Genomic DNA, 25263 nt, shown 5'->3' with positions numbered 1-25263 from the left:
ACAGATTTTATGTGCAAATAACTTATTTCTAAATATAATTCGTCTTTGATCTGCAATTCTTTGTTCTGAGATGTGTGACAAATGTGGTAGTTTTTCTATAAACATAGCATGTAACTTACTTCGGTAGGCTGTCAAATCGGATTCTAATTCAGTTACGGTTAAGTAGCTTCTGATAATTTCTTCATTCATTTCGTCTGTCCACTTCATTCTTGTATTTTGTGTGGAATTTATGGATGTTTGTTGTGTGGGTTCATTTGTGTTGTGGGGTATTCTATAACTGTTCTGTGTAGTCTGTATTTGTTTTGTAACTTCATTATAAATTTGATCTAGTGTTTCTTGTGGCAGTAGCTTATTTCGTAAAATCGCTCTTTTTTGATCGCCTATTCTTTGTCGAGTGGCCTGCATGTTTGGGTATTTACTATGAAATTGTAGATGAAGAGATTCCAGGTAGTTATTCATTTGTGTAGTCTCACATTTAGTTATTATAAGGTATGTGCGCCATATGAATCGGTTCATATCTTCAGTCCATTTTTTTCGCGCACGTATTTGGCCAACAGTGGGTGCAGGGTCGATGGCTAATGCCTCCTGCACAACAGTTGTTGTCCTTGTAGAATGTAAGGAATAATCGGAAGAGGGAGAGGAATTAGAGGAACGAAAGAGAGTATGAGTAGAGGATGGTGATGGGGCATTGGAAAAAAGTGAATGCTCAGATGATGCAATGGATGATGGTGATGATGATCGGTCGGCTGTCCTCCATTGTTCGAGGGGAACCCGCCTGCTCAGTCCCCCGTCGCCAACGGTTCGCATGCTGTCACATCCAGCGTTGGCTCCAGATGTGCCCCGACGACCCCCGGGCAGCGGCCGCAAATTATATCTTTTATTTGTACTATCCATATTTTTCTCCATAAAATGGGTGTGTCTAACTTAACGTCAACGTTTGGGATCGTTGGTTTAGGTAGGTGTGATAATTATTAGGTGGAAAGATGTTTAGACCACAATATCCTGTTCCCAGTACCCGTAAGCCCCCCCACCACGACAAGGTGATCCCATGGGGGGGATATTATTATTATTATTAGGGTATTAACTATGTTAATTCGAGTAGCATTGTGTAAGCACTTAATATCAAGTGGTTTGACGCCGTCTCAAGATAAACGTGGAATGCAGGAAACGTCGGAAGGAAAAGTTTGTATTTCTTGTAAATGGTGACTGTGGTCGTTGTTGAATATTAAATTTTTAGTATTTATGCAACGGTGTACTTTTTAAAGGGGTTGAATGGTTTCCTTTTTAACATGCTTACAATAGCTTCTAGCTATGATTCTATGTACCCGATTCCTTAAGACTGCATTTTGATTTTTGTTTCACTTTAAACGGACAAATTAAATTCAAACTTTGTACACTTTGATTGATGACAACAGAATAATTTGTTTAAGCGTATTTTTTATTTTTATTAATTACGTAGGTTTACGATTTCAATGAACGAGAGAAAAAAATAAAAGAGCTTTGAGAATATGTACCTATTAGAAACAATGAAAAACAGGCGTAACATTTCTTTATAGTGCAAAATACAGACTAATATGTTAGTCTTATAAGATTAATTCCTTTCAACATTAATTTAATATTATAGTAGGTACCTACCTTTACTTTACTGTCTAGACTTTAAAAAAATATTTTTTAAACACTTCAACATAGTGTTTTATTGTTAAAATATAGTTTCACGCCCACAAAGTAGGCACAAATAGGTATCTATAAGTGTAATTTTGTATTCGATTGGATTTATTGACTTGTAATAGGTACTATTATTACTGATGTATACAAATTTTTTATCAATTATTATTCTAATCCTTTCTAATCTATGATAATCCTAAGGCCCCTGTGATTGACGATATATTAAAACTTTATAATGTTTATAAAATATACGGAAATGAGTTTGTTTATTTGTTTGTCTTTTACGTCGTAACGGAGTGATTTTATGATTTTTGTGGCTGGAGATAGAGGAGGCTGGAGTGACATAGGCTACTTTTCACTATGGTGAAATAGATAGATACATTCCCATACGAGTTCTTTAAGCGAAAGAATAAGAATAAGATAAATTCTAATCTCTTCACTAAAACCGTATTGACTAATATTATTATTTATTTTTCTTTTAAATTATGTTCCTTTTCCCGCTCTCGGCTCTTAGTAACATATTATCTCGCCATAGAATACCTATAGTAAAAACCATCCAACTAGAAATGATAATTAACAATATAAAATTACAAAATGGCCAAGTACTGTCCACTTGTTATTTTATCAGCTTGGAAAATTACAATTGCAAAATGATTGATGACTCTTAACTAGTTGTACTTAGATGTAATTGCATTTTACATTACTCTTTTTTGTTAGTCTATACGCACAACCGCATTGTTATTTATCAATAAACATTAAATGGTAAATTGATTTTTATTAATTAACTACCTACGTAGCTGGAAAAGAGACCGCCCGGGTCGACATTTTTTATTTTTTTTAACAGTTATTGTCCTAATTCAAGCAATCATCTGTTTTTACTAAATACACGCGAAATTTATCAAAATGCAAATAAAATCCTACATCTGATATTTTTGACCAAAATCTTTTGCCATCAAACTACATCTTCGCTTGCATGCACGATCGTCGTCATCCATATTGACCGAATAAAAAATACTTATATTTATCTGTGATTTAAAAACATACCTATTTAACCTTTTCTCTATCGTAATAAAAACTAAACGCCTTCAAAAAATATCACATTGTCATTTTGATACATTTATAAATCGGCGCCTGTGAAAAATTTAACAATGCAAGGGCAATACGAAAAATTAAAATTATTCAGAGTGATACACCTCCAATAATATAAAAACATTACAATGGCTTGTCATACTAAACTTCCGAAATTAGAAGATGATACATCTATAAAAGGATCCCATTTATTAGGACCAGGTATCTAATGGAAATTATTTAATTAAATATTTAGGTTGGTCACACTTTTTAAGTTTAATATAGGTGAGGTGGCATCTGGCAACCCAGAAAAGAAAAAAAATATTGAAAAAAATATGCATTGTTAAAAATATTAAAATTTTGTGTGAATAATTATTGTTTTTCGTTTATCTAATACAGGTTTGGAGTCTAAATTCGACGAGCTCAAATACGAAATAGTCCACAAAATTGACAAGGAACTACGCGATTCTAAAAACGCGCGGGAATATATAACTCAGAAATACGACGAGTTGTGCAATAAAATACAATATTTAACTGAATTGGACGCAACTGTTAATGGATTTCGTACTGATGTGAAAACTATTGAGAGGCAAATAATAGAATTGTCTTCTAGAATAGATGATATAGAGAAGAGAGCTATAAGCAAGGAATGTCCGTCAATAACGCCATCTATGTTGGGAGTACAGAAGTAGTCAATTTTTTTTTGTTACGTTCATGTCATAGTTTGAAATATATAGAAAGTTGAAATAATCGTTTGTAATACAATAATATTCTGTGAGAAATAATATATATTTTTATTTTACTGCTCTGCGAATAGGTACCTAAAAGGTAGTATGCTTAAAATTATAAACAGAAATGTTTTCTTAAAATAATATTTATCCATTTCTTATTGTTTATTTTCTGCAAATAATAGAAATTGTTGGGTATAACACCCCAACAATTTCGAACTTGAGAAATGAAACAAAACATATGATAAAAATAATATAATTAATCTATTTACAATAAAATAACATCAAAAAATAACAATTACACATTTCAACAGTTTCGCATACAATATTCGCGAGACTATAAAATTACGGAGTCTATCACTAATTATCATTATATCATTTATTTGTTCACATTACATTAAAATCATTTAAAATTTAAAACTAATAAATATTTGGCACGTCTAGTCCTATAAGTACTAAAAATAATCACCAATGTATACGTGAGCCTGCTCAGAATAAGTTTCGAAGTCCTTTCAGAACTTTCAGTCAATTCAACTTGATGCTCCACTCATATAAATAACAAATCATTCACAAAACAATCACAAATTCAAACAAACGTCAAAAACTTTGTACATCACGCTTTACCCCCCAAAATGGTCTGGATTTGCGATACCGTTTTTCCCTTCGTCTCCGGGATGAGGAAAAAGACGAAGAACACGCAAATCACCATAAATCCGGAGAAGAACCAGAAGCAACTATAAATTCCGATTGCGTCTTTCATTAACGGAAAACATAGAGTAACAACAAAGACGAGCATCCAATTTGTAATAACGGCCACACCAGACGCCGTACCTCTAAACTCAACAGGGAAGAGTTCGGCCATCATCATCCAAGGTATTGGCCCAAATCCAAGAGAGAAGGAAACTATAAACAGAACCAAGCAGACCAACGGCAGCCAACCAGCTGAACTAACATCAGTACCGTCTTCCTGCATCTTGAAATACGCGCCCAGAACGATAAGACAAATTCCCATAATAATACAACTTTGAATGAGCAAGATTCGTCGGCCAGCTCTTTCGACCAATAATGAGGAGATATACGTGGCGATGGTTTGGACGACGCCAACTATGATAGTGGCGATGGCTGGTGGGATGTTGGAGCCAGCGGATTGGAAGATCTGGTTGGTGTAGAAGATGACTGCGTTGATACCGCTAAATTGTTGAAAGAACATAAGGCCAAGGGAACAGATGAGCGCCATTAAGGGGGCCCGGTTGGTGATCATGTGTAACATGCCGCCGCGTTGGCGTGATGCGTTGTCCACCTGGAAGAGATTAAATGGATTTATTTATTTTATTTATAACTCTTTATTGCACAAACTAAAATATGACAAAAATAACATTAATTATGGATTAATTAATATTTTAGGTAAATAGAAATAGAGGCATTGAAATGTACTTAGTAGAGAACAATTTTTTATTCGATTGTAAAGATATATTCTTGTGTTAGATAAATTGGTTGGAATTTATTTTGTTATTTAGATTTAATAAATTTTGATGTGATAATATATGAGTTGCAAAATAAATAAAAATAAAATGAAATATAATAAATTAGCGACTTCTAATAGAAACCAGATATCTAATCGTTTCTTTCATTAAAATTTATCATATAAAAAATTTATAGTGTTGGCATATTTACTCCTACAACGAATTAAGTATTAACCAAACTGAATATTATTTTAATAGAAGTGAATTATTTCCTCACCTCCTTCTGCATATCTTCAAGTTCAGTGGTAAGATCAGCATCAGGACCGCGCAGCCATCGCAGAGCCTTTTCAGCATCACGACGCCTGTTCTTGCCAAGTAAATATTGAGGGGTTTCTGGCATCCACCTGTTAAGAGAGAAAATAGATATTAGATTGTAAGTTAGATTCATACTAGAATTATAAGACTATTTGTCTAATATTTTATAAATAGGTATCTAATTAGAAACGATTTAAATATGTATCTAGGAATAGGTATCTAATTTAATTGTTGTATAGGAATGACAAATATGCATTTCTAAACCTTCATTTTTTTATTGGAATTAGATTTATGAAAATACATTTATTAAATTCAAAATTGTTATCAACATGGTAAATAAAAATATTACAATATTAAGGAGCTGTCATATTTTAATAACAATACAACGTGAACAGGATCCCAACAATGAAGAAGAAGCTAGAAGTCAAACGTATTCTGATAACTTACTAAAATGCAGCGAACAAGAGCGCAGGCAACATGCAGTAAAGTTACAATAGACAGGATCCTTTAAGTGATCTTCACATTCAAATATAATTAAAACTTACCAAAACACAGCAACCAAAAACACAGGCAGAACAGCAGATATAATAGACAGGGTCAAGCCAACAATTAAAAAGGTGAACAGGATCCCAACGATGAGGAAAAGTTGGAAAAAGTATGTCATATAATATTCTTATTACTTACAAAAATGCATCAAATATGAGCACATGTAACACAGCCGATATAATAGACAGGATCCTAAAAGTGACGATACGTTGGAAATACTAACGTACCAATCCTAACAATGAGAAAAGTTCAAATATAATTAAAACTTATCAAAATACAGCCACCAAAAGCACAGGTAAAACGGCAGATATTATAGACAGAGTCCGCCAATGTGTCCAGCCACCGATCACGAAGGTGAACAGGATCCCAACGATGAAGAAAAGCTAGAAGTATTTCAATATATTCTAAAAACTTACCAAAACACATCTACCAAAAGCACAGGCGGAACAGCAGGTATAATAGTTAGCATCCTATAAGATGAACGGGATCCTAACAATGAAAAAAATCATAACTTACCAAAACACAGCAACCAAAAGCACGGGTAAAACAGCAGATATAATAGACAGGGTCCGCCAATGTGTCCAGCCACCGATCACGAAGGTAAAAAGGATCCCAACGGTGAGGAAAAGTTGGAAGAACGCTCCTAAAGATCCTCGTATCGCAGTTTCTGCTATTTCACCGATGTACATTGGAGCTGCGACGCAAATTCCACCTGTAAATGAGAAAATAACAATTATGTAAGGAAAATAAATAAAAATAATAATCGAAATGTTAGGAAAGACATTACAGGCAACTGCAGATTTATCATGAGTGGTCAGTAATTAGAAAACTTTTTTTTAATCTAGCAATGTATACCTACAAAGGAAATAGATTTAATTAATTGGAATATAGAATTTTAAAGCAACAATAGTATTAAATTCTTTATTCCAATTGGTTATTGGTATAATATAGTGATCACAAAATTATTGAAATGTGCATCGATAGAGGATGATTAATTATCATCCAGATTATTATACTCACTATCAACCAGATGTTTTATAATTCATTCAATGGAAACGTTTATAAACATAAGTACAATAAATTCATCGACAATGGCGAGGCGATGATGATTTATCTCAGGAACTACTGGTCCGATTTGAAAAATTATTTCAGTGTTAGATAACCCATTTATCGAGGATGGCTATATATCATCATTATCACGCTAAGACCAATAGGAGCGGGTGAAACCGCGGAGCGCAGCTAGTATTATATAAATAAGTTTAAAGCCACATATACCGGCACCTATTCTTGTCTAAAGACAATTTAAAAGTACCAAGAACTTACCCGTAGCAAGTCCAGCGAAGAACCTTGCAGAGATCAGCATACCAGCACCATTCGCGAAGATCGTCAACAACCAATTGATTAACAAGGGTACAGCCAACATAAGAATAGTGGGGCGTCTTCCAAACTTCTGAGCTATGAAGCCCACGGGTAACGCGCTGATCGCTGCTCCTATGGCCAGCACTGATGATACGAGGGAACCTGGAAGGAAGATTATTATATACATATAATAAAATAATAATTATTATATTATGTTAAATGGTTCAATAAACGTATATAATATAGAAAATTAACAACACATCTGGCTAAAATATTAAAAGGATAACTTAGCGTTAGTAATACATCGTGTCGATCATAAAAGTATATTCGTTTGTAATAATATGTAAGTACTAATAAGTACTGCTGCGTATGAGCTTTTGAAAATGAGCTTTTTGTTGTTAATAATTACTCTACTATTAAACATGAATTAAAACTATGTGAATATTATCATACATGAATTGTCTGTATACGTTTGCGTCATGAAAATTCTAATTCAGTGTAGGTCAGTACTACATCTACTACATCTATTTTAACTGCTTTGAAAACTTTACAAATTTATGTACGCGTTCTAAGCGATAAAACACAACAATTGAAAAGCTCTTGCATGCCTTGAATTTTTTACATTTTTAACAATTTGATTCGAGTGCCAAAACAAAATAGACGAAGAAAATAAAATTAATTTCACTGCACCTAGTGCTTTAATACAAATTCTCTTCACAATTGTCATCAACTTATATTTCATGTTTCTCAGCACGAAATTCATCAAACATTGGTTCAGCTGTTTTGCAATGGAAGCAAAACGTGCAAACTTTCACGTATTTATAATGGTAGAGAAATATTCCTGAGACTCATTTTAGTACCTTTAAAATATACAATTTCTACAGAAACCCCTAACAAAGTGGAAACACGTGCTTCAACCAAACCTTGCCAAAATTATTAAATAATAGTTCCGCATGCTAACAAAATAATTTGCAGCAATAAAAAATGAAATATACCGGTAGCTGCCACACAGTGCATACCACGTTGCAGCCAAAACACTTAAAATTTATTTACACTATAGTGGGTACTTTGGAATTCTGGCAAGCTTCGACTATTATTTCCTTAGTACTAGGTCGCGTTAGAGTATATATTCTATGATACTAGGTATACTAGTACTACACTACTAGATCGTTTCTGTATTGAAAATTGATTTGATTAAGATTTGAGAAGGTTATGTCACATGGAAGAAATATTTCAGCATTGACGGGTCCTCTTCACAATGGGTAGCGTTGGGCGACTAGAGGCAATAACAATAGTGTACAGAAAGGTCCCAAAATGTGAAGTCATTGTAGATGTTTACTCATAAAATATAATCGCCGTAATGACAAACATCGACGATCGTTTGTTGGGCCAACGCTCTCGATTATGAAATCAGAAATGGGCCCAATAAACGCCAAATACTGATGGTACGGGAGCCAGGTGCAAATTTGGTTAATTATTTTATTGTAAGGCGTACCTAAGTACTAGACTTAGATTAAAATAATGCATCTTATGACCTACAGTTGGATAAGCGGAAATATTAAAAGATAGTTCTGTCGTCGAGTTGTCCATGATAATGTGACAAAACAAGGCTAACCTCGTTTTAAAGTTAATTAGCGTTTAAGTATTCAGGGTTGGACTAATTATATCTTCAAATATTCTAACTGCCTAGATAATATTGTTCAAACTCAAACTCAAACATTTATTCATTCAATTAGACTTCTTCTAGAAGCACTTTTGAAACGTCATTAGGTACATATTTTTAACATTTACCACCATGTTAGTGTCATATATTTACATATACATAGAAGTAGTATTTTTATTTATAACTAGCGGTCCGCCCCGGCTTCGCCCGTGGTACATATGTATGTTTTCTCTACATAAGAACCATCCTGGTACTTCAAGGAATATAATAAAAAAAGAATTACTTATCGAAATCGGTTCAGCCGTTCTCGAGTTATGCGCTTACCAACACATTTTGCGATTCATTTTTATATATAAGAAGATTGCAATTAGAAATTGTTGTTCATGCTGTTGTATATTCATGCTATGTAGGTTATTTGTTTCTCGTAGACATTCTGTATCCAAAACTCAGATTATTACCAATATTACAATGAATCTGGATCTACTGCAGCTTAGTTACCTACACATATTTTTAACAAATAAATAGGTATATCAAACCCATGTGGCAAGTTAATTTTTTAGTAACGCGCTGATAATTCATTCTTAGAATCATAGAGTATTATCACCTTTTTAACACGCTTATTTTAGCTTAGGTGAAGCTATACGTTTGTAATTTGTATGTAACCGGCTCATTTTAGACTCGATGTTGACCCACTAAGCGGACAGATTCATAAACGTAAAGCGTGTATTTTAGTTTTTTGTCTACTTATATTTTTATTATGATTCCTGATTCAATTTCAACAATTCAGTACATTATATTTATAGCCGTGGGTGTATCGAACCATATATACGTCACACCCTCCCTACTTGCACTTTCATTGGCAAGCACTTCCAGACATCACGGGATCGTTAATAAAAATAAGATAGTTTTAACATGGTATATGACGTCACAGCAATGCTGGCAATATGCCACGGAGGTCTGGCTGTGGGTGTGCCTGGATATTTTTACATCGCGATCTTGACTTCACGTGAGAATGTTGAAAACAATGCTTGCGCATGTGTTTTTGAGTGGGTTGATTGATAGAGGAAAGAGGGATCGTCAATTGCTGTTTTGAAGGGAAGACGTAATAATACTTTTATCTATATTCTATGGTCTATACTAATATTATAAAGCTGAAGAGTTTGAATGTTTGAACGCGCTAATCTCAGGATTTCGATTTGAAAAATCTTTCGGTGTTAGACCATTTATCGAGGAATCTATATATAATATAGGTAGGCTATAATTATATCATCTCGCTAAAGACCAACAGGAGCGGAGTAATGCGGGTAAAACCGCGGGACACAGCTAGTTATTTATATAGATAATAACCATCAGCAGAAATGATAATAAGATTAGGGTAAAAGTGGGATAGATGCCGCACTAGGATAGATGCCCCATTTTCAAAAAACCTCACTTCCCAGAGTCCTGACTACGAATTAATGATTTAAATAGGAGCTCCTATCACCCCGCACCTCGTGTACGCATGAGCTGTTGTTTGGTGAAGATGTGTTTCGCTAGTGCGTGTTATAATATCGGCGGCGAACTTCACGAACACGTTAAAATTTAAAAAGGTTGATATTTGCCTTTGCATAACTTTATAAGTATTAATAAATTTCACTATATTTCTTATTATGTCTATACACTGGTTCATTAAGTACAAATCTAAGTGAAAATAGTGGCTCTTTTGTTTTTATTTAATAAAAAAACTACTGGGGCAGCTATCCTTATCAAAAAGGATAGTTGCCCCTTTTTTTTCGAGGGATAGATGCCCTTAGGGGCCTCTAAGGGCATCTATCCCTCAATACATATGTACATGTTAGTATCGATAATCACAGGTACTGTTTATATTTTTACCCGATTGCGTCAGAGGTTTTCTCTATGTTAACCGATTTTACTCGTTTAATTTGCTTTTTTTTTGTTATGTTTACTTACTTATTAATGATCTGCCCTTATACTGATTGTAGGAGAACCACGCCACGAAAATACAAAAGAAAAGAAGGAGTGCGAGCGCAAGTATATTCTTGGACAACAGAACAACTATGTGAACTTGACATTTGCTGGTTTATCATATTAATTTTATAAGATTTCGCGTTTATAGAGTATGTCAGGCATCTATCCCACTCTGCAGGCATCTATCCTCCTTAGTATTTTCATGGTGGGGCAACTATCCAACTAGGTAGGCATCTATCCTCAAAAAAGGTGTTCTACAAAAATATTTATTACACATTATCTATAAATGATAGGATTAAAAATATATATAGTAATTCAAAACAGATAATTAACCTAGCTATATTCATACAAAGTGTTCGTATAAGATTCATGTTTTTTAAATTATGAGGCTATTTCAAAAAGTGGGGCATCTATCCCACTTTTACCCTAAGCTTTCAGTATAATAAACCTCATGAAGTGGGTGTGTGCAGATTATTTTGTTTAAAAAATGTAATTAAAACATTGTCTCAAACTCAAACATTTATTCATTCAATAAGACTTCTTCTAAAGAATAGAGAAGCACTTTTGTATCGTCATGAAAAGAACCGGCAAGAAACTCCATAGTTCTCTAGTCAAAAAATAACCAATTGTATAAATTTCGCTATCAAGGAAATATTCCAATGCTACGATAAGTAGAACAAATATTTTTATGAATTCTTTAAATTTATAGATAATTAACACAACGGCAATTGATAAGGTTGTTGTTATGAGATAAATCTTTAAATATGTTGTTTAAGAAATAGGGTGCATTTAGGGTCATCGCCGACCCAAAACTTTAATAATAAATAATGAATTATGCTTATCAATGATTTTTAAAAGACGTTCCAAAATCGACCGAAAGTTCTTAATTTATAGCGTTTTTTACACTACACACATACCTTAAAATTATTATCTTATCTTTAAATTAACTTATAAGTTTAATAGACAAAGGAAAAGTGATAATAGATTTATTAGCAGGTATTTTATGTGTTTCTCGCATCCACATAGCAAGTGATATAGGTAAGTAAATAAAAAAAAACTCACTCTCTTTAGTGTCCAACAGGAAATCGGCGGGCTGTCCCAGGGAGTTCAACAGCGCATGCGTCACATTGCTATTGGCAGTGACATTGACAGCGAACACGTCAATCTCTTTTGGCGCCAAATCGGTCGTGTTCTTCGGCGGTTGCAGCTGCGGTAGCGCGGGTGATGTCCAGGCGAGGATGGTACCGGCGGCCACGGCACCGATGGCAGCTGAAATGTCATTACATTGTATTTGATCATCCTATCAAACTCAAAATTAAACATTTATTTATTCAATTAGACTTCTTTTAGAAGCACTTTCGAATCGTCAATTTATAATTAATTTTTAACAATTACCACCGTTACCAATAACATTAGTTCCTATTAATATTATAAATACGAAAGTTTGTGAGGATGGATGTATGTGTATGTTTGTTACGCTTTCACCGAGATACTACTGAACCGATTACAATGAAATTTAGCACACATATAGAGGGTAACTTGGATTAACACATAGGATAGGTTTTATCCCGGAAATCCCACGGGAATGGGAACTATGCGGGTTATTCTTTGAAAACGCGGGCGGAAAGCTATAGTGTCTTATAATTTATTGTCATGTTTACTTGCGAATTTACACATTTGTGCGAATAGCTAGACGAATGACGAACACGCATATGCAACGCATATGTAAATATTGCACTCGCTATTCGCCTTGAGATTCGCGTTTTCGTGTGTAGTGGTTTCTACTTTCTAGGACGTTTAAAGGGAATACGAATTTCTGAACAGTGGTTCGCGACGATACTCATATGATGCGAATGTTTATAGACAAGCCGCTGCATTGACTCTGCATAATACAAACATTTTAAAATTTCATTTTTTTTAAGATGTTATAATATGAACCTATTTGTAAGCGAGTTAAGCCACGATTTTAACTTCTTTATTTTAAACCGATATCTCGTCAAAAATTTGCTAATCGCAATGTCGATTATTCAATTAAGAACCTGAACGTCGATTATTCAGTTAAGTACCTACCTTAATGCGTGATCTATTTTCATTTTACAAGCTCGTCCTAAATACATTAGCTATGCATTTTCGTGAAGATAGAATGATGTCAATATAGTCTGCAATCGATTTAAAGGCTATTGCTGAGATAATTTTCATTATTGTCGGTATTTGATTTATTTACAATACATTGCAATAGACATTTATCATTCTAGCTGCAATCATTACACTACTGCTACAATATATAAGCTGTATGCAATAAACCTAAGGTTAATTTGAAAGTTTCAATGGATCGCTCATTGATTTCAATGCATTTTGTCAGTTATGACTTGGAATTTGTACAATCAGATGAAACAGGATTACAAACCACATTGGCGGTTTATCTACAAGACTCAGTAAGCTGATTCTTTGAAGGCCTGATACTGAAAATAATACAGCCTATAATTTTATAAAACAGGACTGCAAGAACATCTTTTTTCCTCTAACTTATATTGAGTAACGCTCTTAAAATGATAAATATTAGGTAGGATTATAAAAAAATTCTGCTTACGCCAACTTATATTCAAACCCGTTACAATAAGTACCCTAAATCGTAGTTACTATTTAGTTATCTGTACCCAACTTGAAAGCACTTTTCTACCTCCTGAAATTGTACTTGTCTCACTGCTATGCAATCCAACTAAAGAATAGGTTCGATTACATAAATAAATAAATAAATAAATATTAAAGGACATTATTACACAAATCGACTTAGTCCCACAGTAAGCTCAATTAAGGCTTGTGTTGTGGGTACTAGGCGACGATAAATATAATATTTTATAAATACATATATAGATATAACACCCAGACCCAAGAACAAATAATTGAGTTCATCACACAAATATTTGCCCTGACCGGGAATCGAACCCGGGACCGTCGGCTCAGTCGGCAGTTACTTTACCACTGCGCCAACCGCGTCGTCAACCGATTGTTTTGTGTAATATAAAATAATAATTAATAATCTAAGTTATGAAATAACGTTTGTGTTTAATTTGATGCAGGAGTCAGCTAAAATAAGATAAACCGACGAACTATTTCTTAGTAAATCGTATTTTTAAAATGACATTTGTCTTTCCTATTTTTTTTTTTTTTTTTTTTTTTATACTTAAGCGGGCAAGCGAGCAGGCGGGTCACCTGATGGAAAGTGATGCCCGCCGCCCATAAGCATTCGCGTTGTCAGGGGCACCGCGAATGTGTTGACGGCCTTTAAGAAATTTGTATGCCCTTTTTTAGGGTTCCGTACCTCAAAAGGAAAAAACGGAACCCTTATAGGATCACTTTGTTGTCCGTCTGTCCGTCCGTCCGTCCGTCCGTCTGTCAAGACCCTTTTTCTCAGGAACGCGTGGAGGTATGAAGCTGAAATTTATATCAATTACTCAGGTCTACTGTCCCTTGAAGCTGTGAAAAAATCAAACTTCTAAGCCAACGCAATCAAAAGATATAGCCGTTTATGCCGCAAATTTTCGACACTTGCAAGGGAATCAAAACCTACAGGGTGCTTCCCGTGAACTCAGAATCTTGAAATTTGGTACGATGCAACGTCTTATAGCATAGATAAAGGAAAAATTACGAAAACCATAAATTTTTAGTTACATCACATACGGAACCCTCGGTGCGCGAGTCCGACTCGCACTTGGCCGGTTTTTTGAAGGTTTCTTTGTCAAAGACGCTTGGAAACACCTCAGATGGTAATTCGTTCCACAACGATGTTGTTCTAGGCAAAAAATTACGGGAGAATCGCACTGTGGTAGAGCGCCATGCATCCAGATGGTGAGGATGATACTTTTAGTTGCATTTTTTAGTTGCATTGCATAGAAAACCCAAATAAGTTAATTGTGCTACAAAGCTTCTTACCAGCTATAGCTGCGATATATTGGTTCGTCCGTTTCGTCTGTCCGCCCTTCTCCTGGACGGAGAGCATGTGCATTGTCGGCTTATCCATTTTGTCGTATTACTGCATTCTGAAACAAGAGAAATCAGTTTAATTTGCGTCTTGATGTATAGAATTTTGCTGATATCTTGAAAATAATACAGCTAATAATTTTATAATAACAACTTATGTATGGATGCCTTGCTTTGATACTCAATTTTTCAAAGATAATCCGTATTTATATATTCGGCGCGGTCGTATTAAAGTATAATTAAAACATAGATTATCTCGCATTCGTTTACAAAAAATGTAAACAAAATGAGAAAATTTACTCCTTGTATCCTTTGTAACGTAATTTTGGAATCAAATACATCAAATGAATATACTCCCTTCATGTTTAGCTACAACTCATGTGGCTTCAACTAAAATTTTATGGAAAAGTCCGTTTCACTGATAGAGTTCTTTTACGAATGACATTGCAAAAAAAAACTAGAGTACTTTCGTTCTGATAAGCCTTTTCAAATTGGATAGATTCAGAGGATCAAATCATTTTCAGAGGTTTTTTTTACACGCTTTATATTAGCTTCACCTGTATGTTTGTAACCGACTTCTTTGGGCGCGATTTTGACCCACTTTAAACGGCCAGATTTCGTTCAAACTTTGTAGATCTATTGAGGACCGATGAAAATACACTAATTTGATAAAATTTTCTATTTTTTGTTCGGTTTTCTATAAAAAGCGTGTTTTTTAGTTTTTTTTAACTATTATTATTTTAGAAAAAATGATAATAATTTACTTACGCATCTATCAATAATAACACGCTACGTCTATTGGCAGTCACCACTAACAATGATGGAAATCTAATACAGAGGTTAATTGTAACTGACACGACATTGAACTAGACGAAGCTCCTGGCTTCGTCGATTTTGAATTTTATAATGGCTAGGCGAATTGCATAAATGGATTAGATTATAGTTCATTTAAATTCAGGAAGCTATTCTACCGCTTTTTACGTTGCTTATCCGATCCTTTTGAAAATTTAGATGGTCGATGGATATAGACGTTTTTTACTTTTTCAAGCAAAATCACCTGAACATATTTGATGTAACTTGTTCGTGTTGTACCTTATGAATCTTTCAATTCGATACTTATATTAATTTTCTAAAGTAATTCGATATTTACCAGGTATTTAATATCAAAGCCTAGTCCTCCAATGGTCTGAAGAAAATGCATGTACAATTTCATCAACACATGACCATTTATTTGGTTGTTTATTTTTCGGATAGATCTGACAAAAAGGGTCTAATGTGCTTGCTGCGTGGGACAATTCATAATTTTTTTTTATGGAACATAATTTAGTTCGGTTTTAAAATAATGAATCATCTCAGATGTGCTGCAAAGTTGAAAGAAGGAGGACCTGTTTTTACTGTCTGATAAAAAATCGTCTACATCACACTATATTTTTTCATCTTATTGGACTGCAGTCAAACGCAAACCTGAACATAACATAGATTCCAGTATTGTCTCATTAATTAGTTCATTAATATTCCTTCATAGCGTGACTCTCCAAAGACTATTGTTCAGAATAACCTAGAATCCCTAGGGCATCGTAAAGGACACCGCCATGATAATGGCATGCTAATTATCTCTCATTAGATTACAAGTGCAAGGATTTGTGTAACATCTATTGTTAGGGCTGCTACCTTATAGTTTATGAAATTATTTTATAACAGCAAAAATGTTTAAGCAGTAAAAATGTTATATAAAATAACATTAGACTTACAACTTAGAGAGATTCAAATTATATTCAAATTGTATATTTTCTCATTTCTGATACCTGTCATAAAAAAAACACACAAAATATTAAAAACATAAAAAAAATAATTTGATATTATAAAATCGACTTGTTCCATAAAAGCACTTAAAAAAATAAAACTAACTTAAAATTGTGTTTTATCAACCCTACTAGGGTAAAATCGATTCAATTAACGTCTTAACATCCAAATATAGATTACAATGAATTAATGAATCAGATTAAAATTGGATTGCGCTGCATCGGTGTTCCAATACAATAAAATGAAAATATGTACTTAAATTCTTTTATTACTTAATTTATTGCGTGTATATTTAAACTGCGCAACTTCTTTTGCTCTCAAAAAAGAAAAATTTATCCAACATTTGCGATATTTTTCAATTTTCATTGATTTTCCGTTTCTACTGGCTGTAACTTGAAGTCTTCGAATGACGATAGGACATAATATACAATAAAATATTAACTACGAAACACATTTTTTTTTATCAATTAGAACAAATAGTTCTTGAGATTATCAAACAATTATACTTCAACTTTTGTGCCTTCTTTGGCAGAATCAATTTTGAAAAACAATTATGTAATGATTGGCTATGTTGAACTAGTGTAAACTAAGCTGTACTACTTGTTAGTAAAGTCATAAGTTTCTACGTTTACCATAGAGTATAGTGATAAACGCTTAAACACAAACAATTCTATAATTCTAAATTAAATTATCAATGTTTATGAGTCGATTAACAAACCGTGTAACCAAAACACTGAGATAATTACCGAGTTGAATGGCATTGCTAATTCGTTAGCCGAAATACATGCTTTGACAAAGATAAACTTATAACTTACTAGAGGTCCCCCCCGGCTTCGCCCGTGGTACATATTTCGCAATAAAAGGTAGCCTATGTCCTTTCTCGGGTATCAAAATATCTCCATACCAAATTACATGCAAATTGATTCAGTAGTTTAGGCGTGATTGAGTAACAGACAGACTTAGTTACTTTCGCATTAATAATATTAGTATGGATTTCAATAAGCGTTATTTCTTTTTCTGTAAAATTTTCCAACTTAAATGGATAGAAAGAACACCACGGTCTCATAATACATGGGAATGATACTTTACCGCTTTAAAAAGTAACCTAAATCACTATCTATCCAGTTACGAGCATATCGTATCTCCATATAAAAAAGTCATACCTACCGAAAGCAATGATTCTGAGCATTGTAGGTAACATGTCAATTGCACAATTCAACTAAAAACCTATCATACCAAAAAGTTCTTCCGGTCTTAAATGTTATTGTCCAAATGTAAACAATACAAAATTGAATTAGACTAGCAGCAGATATGATAGGTCAAGTCCACACGTTGAAGTCAATCGCATCTTAATAACGTTCAATAGAGACAACGAGGTAATATTTGAGTCATCCTGTTTTCAATCAATAGATACTGCCGCTGCGTTCCTGTTATTATCTAAAGCAAATAAACTATTAGTGACGGACTCATTAGAGGTATAAAAATATAGGACTTTACAAATACGGTGATAATAGATACACTAGTTAAGTAATAGTTATATTTGAATTTACAAAGAACTTTTTTAATTTAAAAAATATTACTAGTCTAAATATAGATTTAAAAGTTATCGATATACAGGTATTACCAAAACGAACGCCTAGATAAGTTTAACCTGTTTTATATGTTAGATTTTAACCTATTTTAGGTTAAAATCTAATATATTGGTGTTTTGACGGGTCAGTAAGAGCCAAGAGGGTACCTTAACCGTTACAGCTACATCCTGCGTACATGAAATGTGGTGCCTTGAAATAAATAAAACACTACTTAAATATAATCTGTTTTCTGTTATGCATTGTTAATATAGTATTTAAAACATTACTGCAATGCATTTTCAAGAATTAGTTTATCATTGATGTTGATAAACATCAGTTGCGACTTGGCACCGACATCTTGAATCTTGATCATCAACGTGCTCGATATTATATAATATTTACAAATTTATTGACCTACCTACATTAATTCCTACATTTCAATAAGCTTCTGTAAATTTTAAGCATTCTATCTATAAAAACATTTTTTTTTTAATTTATAATACATGAATGCCAAAAACCACACAGATTTATCCGGCATGCAAATACGAAATAAAAGAAATACGAAAATATTATTTGAATTAACTAAAGGTAGTATAGCCTCGCATAGTATGAAAGAATTAAAGAATAGTCTATCGATTGAGTACCTACCTACTTTTGCATGAATGGATACCTTCCGATAAAATTTTTCCAAATAAGTATTAATTTGCGTAGTAGGTACAATACATTTTTCTATCCTTTATAAATAGTTTAAAATGGCCAAATATCCATGTTATCACCCCTTACAGAGGATTCTCAAATCGTTTATATTTATCTTTGAGATTAAGATTATCGCGGTAGCTACTGAATAAGATATTCATATCCTTGTGTCAGGGGATTGAATTATCAGATTTCGATATATATAACACTAATAAAACGTTTGTATTGCCGATTATTATATCATACTTGGGGTCGACCACACATCATAAAACATTTTTATAATTGGTTGAATCCATATCCTCCTACATTACTACATTTATAAGTAGGTGACAAATCAAAACTACAGAAATGTTACGATTTGGGTTTCCAAATTTGGGCACAAATAGAAACTTAGGGTACGACTATATTAGGTTTGTATTTGTTTTTGGGTACGTCCTAATTAGAATTATTGTTATTAGGGTACATGCTGTTTAATGTGTAGTTCGGTATAAAACAAAACATTTTATTTAGAACTAGCGGTCCGCCCCGGCTTCGCCCGTGGTACATATTTTCGTTTTCTCTACTTAAAAACCATCCTCGTACTTCAAGGAATATAATAAAAAAAGAATTATCGAAATCGGTTCAGCCGTTCTCGAGTTATGCGCTTACCAACACATTTTGCGATTCATTTTTATATATAAAGAGAAGAAGAAGACATAGATCTGAGTTTTTTTATTGCAAAAGATGTAAATAAAACTACAATCATACATCGATAAAAGTTAAAAACATTAACATAATTCCAAACGAAATTTCTGGGAAGTAGAAAAGAATAATAGGTACATATTTGCATAATATAGTGACTGTTTTCTTTTCCACTAACGACACAAGGACAAACTAAAGTACACTCCAATCTTACACTCATAGATAAACAAATTATCTGAGACATTTCAAATTTAGGATTTAGATAGCGACCGTCGACTACTGTTGGTTGTAAATCGTACCCTTGTTTATCTAATTTATGGTACTGATAAATATTTATTGTTTCTGCTTTTATTCTTTTGATAGCACTTCATACAAAACAGCTTTTGACGTAATGGTTAGTAATTAGTTAAATATTCGGTTTCGCTTTGATGCTTATCGCATAAATGTGCTACGAAAGGTACCCTCTGAAATTCGTAAAGTTAGATAACAAACTGCAAAGTTAAAATCCTACGTTATTAATTGATAATTATTTAAATAAGTAGGTACTAACTATTGAATCTTTTAATGTTTTTTTTTTTGTTACGGACATCCCATTTGCTAAAAAAAGCGTGATATAGCGAGATATAGATTATAGCTTCAACAAGTAACTTCTAAAATTTTGTTATGGGCCATGGTCGCAATCCATATCATTATATAGCGTTATACTTAATAAAAAAATAATACGAGTACCATTGCTGTCCATTGCTGTTATCAGCACTGATAAGCGGCAATTATTTTATCTCTCCGTTGTTACTTGGAAAACATTAAAATCTCTTTTATAGAGTGCTCGCAGTCTATAAAGCACTTTATTTTATGGTTCTATATGGTTATATTATTTTAGTGATACAATTTAAATATTTGTATACTTAGTAAAAATCGCATATGAATTTGATCATCTTATGAATCTTTTTATTATATGGTAGGTTCAATATTCAATAAAAATCTAGGTATATAATAAAAATGTACCTATTACTAAGCGTAAAACTCGAAAACGACTTGACCAATGGGAGCAATAGGGTATAACCAGGCCACGGTATAACAACGTCTGCTGGGGGCTGGGGCAGCTAGTTATTGAAGTGAAACTTCTTTATCGGGGTTGGAAAAAAATTTAGTGTAACATTTTTTCGTTACGCGTGACATTTTTCCGTTACGCGCCATCTTTTTCTTATCCCACCACGCGTGATTCGACGTATTCCTGTAAAGTTGCAAGTACCTAAATTATTTTTTGAAAAATGAGGTCATAAAGAAGTTTCACTTCTTACGTGTGTACACTAGTACACGCACTCATTTTTTTTAAATATAATAATGTTTTTTTCCATCATCAAAACAAAAATATTCTAAAGCCTAGCTTATATCATACTTCAAAATGACTAAGCAGTTTATTTGTAATACTTTAACGCGTTTTGTTGAATGGATGAGGCTTGGAGACCAAATATTTACATCCCCTTCCTTTTCCTCTTCCATATAAGCCCATTTATGAGGTTAAGGCGCCTGATCAATATATTATTACTGTTATCTTGCCAAACAGGAAAATTATTATCTATTGTTAATTAGGTACTTATTCGTAGCATAATCCTACTAATATTATGAATACGAAAGTTTGCGTGGATGGATGGATGGCCGACGGATGCGTGGATCTCTGTTACTCTTTCACGCAAATACTACCAAACCGACCACAATGAAATTTGGTATGCAAGTAGCTGAAGACAGACACAGTAACGGGAATTATGCCCGTTTTCCTGGGCGGAGCCGCTTGCGGAAATCTAGTCTAGTATAATTTAATGTGAATTTCTTAGATTTTATGCAACTTTTTCTATTAAATATGTTTTGATTGGTGTTAAATAAAGTTTATTTATTACCTATATTATGTTGCTGAAAACCGCATAGAATAGTTCTCTTCAATAGTTGTCGAGTAGTAGGTGGTAGTAGACAGCCGGAAATGACTGGAGAACTTTGCCTTTACATATATACTAGCGGTCCGCCCCGGCTTCGCCCGTGGTACATATGAAAAATAGATGTTGGCCGATTCTCAGACTTACCCGATATGCACAGAAAATTTCATGAGAATCGATCCACCCGTTTCGGAGGAGTATGCAGACTAACATTGTGACACGAGAATTTTATATATAAGATATTATTATAATTATGTTATATACAATACTATTATCTATAGATTTAAAAATGTTGGCGCCTGGGCCATAGCAAAAAAATCTGCGATGTTACATAAACAAACGTCACGGTGTATTCATATTTATTTTTACACTTTGGCACTACACCGTAAGATTAATGTGTACGTCTTTGTTTGTTAAACTTTTCAGATGATTTAACGTGGTTAAAATTAAGTGTATTTACAAATAACTGTGCCCCGCGGTTTTATTCGCATAACTCCTATATTCTATCCGATTCTATTAGGTATATATTCCGCTTATTTAAGCATGATGATATATTATTTATAAACTATATTATCTACATATAGACCAGCCTACATAATAAATAAAACGCGTTTAAAATCCGTAAAAATGTCTTAATTATAAAGTTTTGTAATGCTTTTAAAATCACAGAAGAAAACACAGGTAACTATGTCTACATTCTAAATTCAAAATTCAAATTCAAATTTCATTTATTTACAAGAATCACAGACAAGAATGTACCTAGTTACAAAAAAGGTGTTATTACAAATTACAATGTTAAGGCGCTAATACATTCTGCCCACTTTCTGGGTGTGCAAATATTTAAATTTCTCCAATATTCTCTCTAAATTTCTCCAATTTATTATCTGTACCACAGACATGTATAGTGATCTGTACCTATTATTTGTATTCAAATTATAGGTAGTTACTTATTCCAAAGAAAACATTTAAAAATTATCGTATAGATAAGCTTATTAAATATACGTACATAGTTTAATTAAAGCGTTAGTGCGATATATCGTACTTATATGTGAAAATATAGGTACGATATAAAAGTACTTACTGAGTACATACAGCTATAAATACCTACACTACTAGCAAAATATACAATAATATATTTTCACAAATTCATACCTACTTAAATAAAATTATCGAATTATGTTGTAGCTGGTGCTGGGCCGCGATTCTTGATTGAAGTCGTTAGAACTTTTCGTGAAAAAACCTTCATCTCGATTCCTTATAATTTTAATACCAGAATTGAATATTAAGTAAGTATAAAAATAATATGGTTTTAGCAGCACAAATAATATTATGCCCTTTTTCAGTCATCTTTTTTTGCTCTTGAAACGTCTTGTAGAAAGTGTTATGGCTAATAGTAATAGTTGCATCAAAATCGGTTGAGCAGTTCTCAAGCTTAACGCTTAGCAACACATTGAACGAATATTTTTTATTTATAAAGATTATACATATCAATAATTACCATCTCAAAGAATAACAAAGCTTATCAGTTTCCGAAAACACGATGTTTAAAACTTACTTCAATTACGGACTTGAGGTCAAACTTTTTGATAAGTTATTGTTTATCAGTCATATTAGATTATATTTATTTTAAAGCACGGAGATAAGTAGGTACTATAATTTTATAAAAGTATCTAGTTAATCATGGAGTTTTAAAATAGCTTTCAATGTAAAATATGAGGAATTCCTATCCATAAAGTTATGGTCGTTTTTACTTTCTAGTATTGTCTTTGAAGTTTCAATACTTATTAGGCTTTATAAGTAATATAAACAGAACTAACCTAAGCTTCTGAGAAATAAAGCACAGGATATTTATCACAACATAGTATAAAACTAAGTCGCTTTCTCTGTCCCTATGTCCCTTTGTATGCTTAAATCTTTAAAACTACCTACGCAACGGATTTTGATGCAGTTTTTCTTAATAGATACCTAGAGTGATTTCAGAGGCAGGTTTTAGTATATAATTTATTAGGTTTTAGACAAAGCGGGTGAAGCCGCGGGCGGAAATCTAGTTTATTAATACTGTATTAAATGTTATGTTCATAAGTTTCAGTCGTTTTGCTTATGCGACTGAAGCGAAACCAACATCCTTTCGTGTCTACATTCTGCATCTACATGACTACATACTGTATAACTACGCCTATAATTCAAGTTCATTGACATTATATAAGATTTATAAATACATACTTCATGTTATACTGGGTCATGTTCGGATAAAGATAGACATAAGAACTAATAGTGCTTATTCTAAAAAGCTTCGTAACGAGCGTTTTTAAACAGCGCAAGAAATTTTGAATTGAAACTTCTTTAGGCGCGTTGAGGGTAAAATTTCAAGGTCGCGTCATGACAATACCGTCACGTCATGGAGTAAGGCGATTATTTTGCTTTGAATCTTGCTGAAGAAGTTACACTTCTGACACGTGTGCTCAGCACATACGATGATACGCTCTTGTGAACTGATAAAATTTAAATATGACCAACCAGAAGGCACTAGCTTTTAAAATAAATATTATCGTCAGTTCATCTGTGGAGAGTAGTGAGGTTCAAAATAACGAGCAGATAGGTACCTAATAAAAAACACTTTTGCACTATAAAATTAAATCTCAAGCATTTTAGCAGAAACTCTTTCTGATAGAAATTTGTTTGTTTTTTTGAAACGTCGGTATTTTAATAATGTTTCATTACAAATTACGATACGCCGTGTCTATGCCAAATATCATTGGAATTCGTCAAGCATTTGACAAAATATTCGAATAATTTTGTATTGTTTTTTCAGTGCATGTATATTAATTATAGGTTGTTCATTAAATCTATCTAATTAAAGGAATCCTCCAGACTACAGTTTTTCAAATTATCGTTTTATCAAATATTCCAGGGTTTTTAGACTGTTACCCCGTTACCCGCGTCAACTCTCTTAAAAATATAAGATGAATAAACTTTTTTTGTGTAAAATATAAAGAAAGTGAAATCTGGTGTAAAACATTCGTACACAAGACGTGCACATACCTTAGGTATTAACGCAAATAAATTATTTGTGTTGCATTATAGGTAAGTACTTCCCTAAACATTCATATTTAAAATACGTAAAATTATTGCCTTTTACTGTTATCGATGCTTCTTATTTTTTCAAAAAAATTCAAAGAAAATTCACCTTAAAGGATCTTCTATAAAAAACGTTAATGACCGTTACCGTTGACAATATAAAAGCGGGTAGTTGTAAATTAACTAACTTAACAATTTTATTAGTGACTAACTGTTAACTATATACTTAAAATATTAAAAAATATACTTCTATTTTTTGATAAATTTATGTAAGACAAAAAAATACAAAATCATATGGATTTAATCGTAAACCGAAATCCGTACATAAAAGAATAGCATCAAAAAAATAACTTACCAATTGTCAAAAAATAAAATAACGACTAAACATACAATGATACACTTATCACAGTTAAATTATAACCTAAAAAAAATCATAGAGATAACTTTTTTTATTATGTAATGTCTAACGCGTTCTTTTATCGATGTTCGTCGAAACACTGGAACGCGCACGGCACACGCGCCCGATTTTAGTACACTGCACTGGCCAAATAATTTCTAAACGAACGATGAGAAAATCGAATATTTGAACTTCGAACCGACCGGCCAGTTTGAATTATCTGTTATTTTGACAGATAATGAAATGTTGAATTTAAAAAATAGATAAGCTGTAAACACACTATCTTTACAAAAAAATAATAATAATAAATATTTGCCGAAACGTCAATATTAAAACAATAGATATTTAAA

The 25263-nt window shown here is 32.9% G+C and overlaps 2 protein-coding genes across 2 annotated transcripts; one reads left to right on the top strand and one right to left on the bottom strand.

Annotated features, from left to right (window-relative positions):
• Nucleotides 1-2833: 2833 nt before the first annotated feature.
• LOC149898375 (uncharacterized) lies at nucleotides 2834-3425 on the top strand. Its single transcript, XM_090115365.1, has 2 exons — nucleotides 2834-2955; nucleotides 3133-3425. The coding sequence occupies exons 1-2, from the start codon at nucleotides 2883-2885 to the stop codon at nucleotides 3423-3425; spliced, it is 366 nt and encodes a 121-aa protein (XP_089971491.1). The 5' UTR covers nucleotides 2834-2882.
• A 276-nt stretch (nucleotides 3426-3701) lies between these two features.
• LOC149898374 (facilitated trehalose transporter Tret1-like) lies at nucleotides 3702-25048 on the bottom strand. Its single transcript, XM_090115367.1, has 7 exons — nucleotides 24872-25048; nucleotides 14709-14815; nucleotides 11838-12044; nucleotides 7109-7306; nucleotides 6302-6497; nucleotides 5202-5328; nucleotides 3702-4761 (listed from the first exon to the last, which is right to left on the bottom strand). The coding sequence occupies exons 2-7, from the start codon at nucleotides 14794-14796 to the stop codon at nucleotides 4075-4077; spliced, it is 1503 nt and encodes a 500-aa protein (XP_089971493.1). The 5' UTR covers nucleotides 14797-14815; nucleotides 24872-25048; the 3' UTR covers nucleotides 3702-4074.
• Nucleotides 25049-25263: the final 215 nt, after the last annotated feature.

Source organism: Colias eurytheme, chromosome 23 (assembly GCF_061535395.1).
Source record: "Colias eurytheme isolate Ceu_HAF_F1 chromosome 23, ilColEury1 Martin Lab GWU primary, whole genome shotgun sequence".
Taxonomy (NCBI): domain Eukaryota; kingdom Metazoa; phylum Arthropoda; class Insecta; order Lepidoptera; family Pieridae; genus Colias; species Colias eurytheme.
This window is presented reverse-complemented; position numbering and strand designations above follow the sequence as displayed.

What these genes read in the sequence shown, in the direction of transcription:
- LOC149898375 (XM_090115365.1), top strand. Translation starts at nt 2,883, where the DNA reads ATGGCTTGTCATACTAAACTTCCGAAATTAGAAGATGATACATCTATA. An exon ending in ATCCCATTTATTAGGACCAG is followed by an intron (nt 2,956 to 3,132) that starts GTATCTAATGGA and finishes TATCTAATACAG; the next exon opens with GTTTGGAGTCTAAATTCGAC.
- LOC149898374 (XM_090115367.1), bottom strand. Translation starts at nt 14,796, where the DNA reads ATGGATAAGCCGACAATGCACATGCTCTCCGTCCAGGAGAAGGGCGGA. An exon ending in ATATATCGCAGCTATAGCTG is followed by an intron (nt 12,045 to 14,708) that starts GTAAGAAGCTTT and finishes ATGACATTTCAG; the next exon opens with CTGCCATCGGTGCCGTGGCC. An exon ending in CTTCGCTGGACTTGCTACGG is followed by an intron (nt 6,498 to 7,108) that starts GTAAGTTCTTGG and finishes TCTCATTTACAG; the next exon opens with GTGGAATTTGCGTCGCAGCT.